Genomic DNA, 3,782 nt, shown 5'->3' with positions numbered 1-3,782 from the left:
AGGGCCTGAGCCACCCATGTCCCACCAATGTCTGCCAGGACCTTTCTCCAGGGGGCTCCCCGTGTCCTCAAGCCTACCTTGGTCACTCCTGCCTCAGGGATTTGACCCTGGCCGTGCCCTTCACCCTTCCTAGTCTGCCAATTCTGACTCAGAGGGACCCTGTGTAGGGTCTCCTTGAAGCGGCTGGTAGGCTTGAAGTGCCGACCTTGCAGTTGGCAGTTCAGTGCATATCTGACAGAACCACATCTTTAAAATACCTGCTCTCCTGCACAGGGACAAAAGGGTCCAGGCATCCCTAACCCCAACCTCCTCAAAGAAGCAGATAACCAGGGAAAGACTTCCAAATCCGTCCTTAGGGGCACAGCTGGCCCCAGGGGAAAAGCTGGGCTTCACTGAAGTGTGGAGGGTAACGTGCTGATTGAGGACTGAAGAGCTCAGTCCTTCTGCTTCCCAGCTGTCCGCCCTCCCTATGCCTCATTTTTCTCGTCGTTACAACGGATTAATGCCTGTTGTTGTTAGGCACCCTCTCATTGTGATTCTGTTTGATAGCACTGCTCCCCAAGATTTCCTATGCTGTCATCTTTGGGGGGGGGGACAAATCCCCAGGTCTTGTCTCCTATGGAGCCTCTGGTGACTGGGGGGTTAGAACCGCTGACCTTTCTGCACCACTACATCACCAGGACTCTGTGGTAGTACCTCCTGGGATTCTAGAGAGCAGTGCAGAAGCTCACACGTCTGAAGACTTCAGAACTGGGCCTTTCATAGAAACATATTTTCTTCACATAAAATCCTTACAGGTAAAAATTGTAAAGTATTCTTTTTCATTGTCACCAAAAATGATGTGTTTAACAAAGAGTAAATGGCTACCTCATCCCCAAAGAGCCACTCTTCCTTAAATAGAAGCCTTCTTTTAAGTTTTTCTTTCAATCAACTTTTTGTCATCTACAGAAATCATTACTAGTGACTTAATGTAAACCACATGGAATCCAAAGGACATTTTTACTCTATTATATGAACTTCACTTTCAGGCATGCACTTCCAAGACTTTTGTTTCTGAAGAAGTTCCTTTAAATGAGCAGGCACGCCTGAGCTCTCAGTGGGGAAGAGCTCCTGACAGGGAAGTCTAGGTTACAAGGCCATAGAAGAACTGATTGATGTATTTGTAGCATGGGCTATAGGAACAAAAACCAGATCTGTGTTGGAAGAAGTTTAGCCACAGAGCTCCTATGAAGCCAGAATGGCCAGACTTGGTCTCTCCTACTTCAGACCTATTAACAGGAGGGACCAGTACCTAGAGAAAGACATCGTGCTCTGTGAAGTGGTGGGTCAGCGAGAAGGAAAGACCACTGAGCAATGGGCTCAAGTGTACCAACAATGTTGAAGATGGTACAGGACCAGCCTGGTTTCATTCTATGAGTCGGTTCTTACACGATGACACCTAACAACAACAGCCCTCCTGTGGTGGCCAAGAGGCCTACACTGAGAAGAAAAGGGAGGGTGGAAAGGATAGAGGGCCTTGGTACTCCCCACCTCATCTTCCACAGATGGCCACTGGAGGGGGCTGCAGGGAGCTGAGAAAGGGCTGGCCAGCTCTCTGGCTACAGGTCTGCCCTCAGTGGCCCCCTTCATTGATAAGCCCCCGGAGTCAGGAATGGTTGCTTTTGCTTGGGACACACAGGCTGGTGAGGGTCCCATGCAATGTGGGTGCTTGTGGGGCTTACCAATGCACCATAGTGAGCGGGTAAGCAGGAAAGGAGCGAGGCTCGGAGAGGGGCTCCCACAAGCTCAGAGGTCTCACCCGGAGCTACAGCGTCTGCCCAACAGCCCTGGTCTGCAGTGGGCGGGAGACATGTTTGTAAAAGGAAATGACTAGAAAGGCAGTCTTCACAAGGGCCCACTATCAAAGTTTCTCAACCCTCAGGAGAACCAGTGACTCCCTCAGACTTAAGGGAAGGAGTAACCAGAGACTCTTGCAGGTGAGGAGAGATCAGGAGGACTGAGAACCTAGGATTAGAATGGATCAAAGGAGCCACTGCATAGGAGGTCTGGAGAGGACCTTCAGTTCTGGAGGTCATCATTGTGGACGAGCAAAATCCAAACTGAAGACATTCCTTACTTGCCAAGACAGAGAGCAATGCTCATAGGTCTGGGGCACTTTTTCATTTTTATTAGTAGTATTTATGAGAACTTCTCTTAAGTGCTCTCTGCACAGTGCCCGGACTGACTACTTCCATCAAACCATTTTACAGATGAGGAAACTGAGACTTGGAGTTCTCTCTATTGCACAAGGCCATGTGGCAACAGATGGGGCCAAGGTTCGGAGGGATCTGCACATGTCTCCAGGACGTTTCAGGGAAAAGATCAAGAAACTGTGAACTGGGACATATTCCCAGGCTCCCTCTCCAGATCCTGGGCATCTGCATGTCGGTTTATGTTCTGTACTATTGTAGGAGTTGGACTGCTAACTGCAAAGTTGGGGGTTCAAACCCACCAACTGCTGCCATAATGATTTAGGGTCTCAGAAACCCTACAGTGAGTCAGGATGAGCTAAGAGACTTGGGGTTCAGAGTTGAGGAGGATTGCCCATTTGCCCCCACGTCACCATGCAGTACCAACTCATGACCAGCAGGTAGCGCACTGGACGTTGCCTGGGGACCCTCCATAGACCCCGGGGCTGCAGAGAGGACCCGCCCGTCCTTGGCAAGGTGAAGCCATCAAGTCCATGTTGCACAGCCCTTGTGAGCGGGCCCGCGGGGCTGTGGCTCCAGGTGTGTCCAGGCCAGCAGCACCCACTGAGGCCCCCTTACTTGGCATAGTAAACCCAGCTGTCCTTGGTGGTTCTCTCCTCCCACACTGGAGGCAGCTCGTCCTTGCTGTCCGTGTCATCCAGGCCTGTGTATCGCAGAGCTGCCATGGCCGGCTAAGAAGACGTTTGGTCACCGACTCTCTTGGTCACCCGCTGCTGGGTCTCTCCCCCAGAAACTCCCGCTTGAAAGAGTGTCCTACCAAATCCATGTGCACTGAAATAAGTCATTATTAACCAGAGTATTACATTTTCTCCTCTTATCCAAGCCCACCTTTGATGGTGGTTGGTAGTGGTTATGTGCTGTGGAGTTGGTTCTGACTCACTACAACCCTGTATAGGGTTTCTGAGCCTGTAAATCTTTATGGGAGCAGAAAGCCTCATCTTTCTCACATGGAACAACTGGTAGTTTCAAACTGCTGACCTTGACGTTAACTATTACACTACCAGAGCTCCTTATTCCTTTGATATGTATATGAAAGTAGGACTTTAAGTCCCTTGGGGGGTGGCAAGGGGAAACAATGAGGCCAAACAGCTTTGCCTCAGTGTCCCCAGTGATCATCTGTGGCCTGTGCTTGGTTTCGCCAGAACTGACTGGATTGATCTTAGGTGATCCCTGACTACTTTGTGCTCAATGACCAACCTAAAGGTTGGAGGTTCGAATTCACTCATTGATTATTGTGAAGGAAAACCCTGCCAGACTGCTTCGGTAAAGATTTCTGTCAAGCAAGTCCTCTGGCAGCATTCTACCCTGTAACATATGGGTCACTATGGCCAGGCAGTGCCCACTGGATAGCAGCTAACCAGTCACCCCTGACCAGACCCTCTCCTGTGCCTTGTTGCTTCCAACTTGGGATCAGACCACCAGGCAGTGGTCTCTCTCCCTGAGAGAATCCCCAAGTTCTGGCTCAGTCCTCTGCTGTTACTCCCGCTCGAACAATTCCTTCAATGGCCCCTCCTGCCAGGACACTGTGGTTGC

The 3,782-nt window shown here is 50.4% G+C and overlaps 1 protein-coding gene across 1 annotated transcript; it reads right to left on the bottom strand.

Moving 5' to 3' along the window:
• Positions 1 to 2,803: 2,803 nt before the first annotated feature.
• On the bottom strand, positions 2,804 to 2,914 carry LOC102816455 (WW domain-containing oxidoreductase-like). The gene has a single exon (XM_006875519.1). The coding sequence runs from the start codon at positions 2,912 to 2,914 to the stop codon at positions 2,804 to 2,806; it is 111 nt and encodes a 36-aa protein (XP_006875581.1).
• Positions 2,915 to 3,782: the final 868 nt, after the last annotated feature.

Source organism: Chrysochloris asiatica, unplaced genomic scaffold, assembly GCF_000296735.1.
Source record: "Chrysochloris asiatica unplaced genomic scaffold, ChrAsi1.0 scaffold00331, whole genome shotgun sequence".
In the NCBI taxonomy this organism is placed as follows: domain Eukaryota; kingdom Metazoa; phylum Chordata; class Mammalia; order Afrosoricida; family Chrysochloridae; genus Chrysochloris; species Chrysochloris asiatica.
This window is presented reverse-complemented; position numbering and strand designations above follow the sequence as displayed.

Coding starts and splice junctions, on each gene's coding strand:
- LOC102816455 (XM_006875519.1), bottom strand. CDS start 2,914: ATGGCAGCTCTGCGATACACAGGCCTGGATGACACGGACAGCAAGGAC.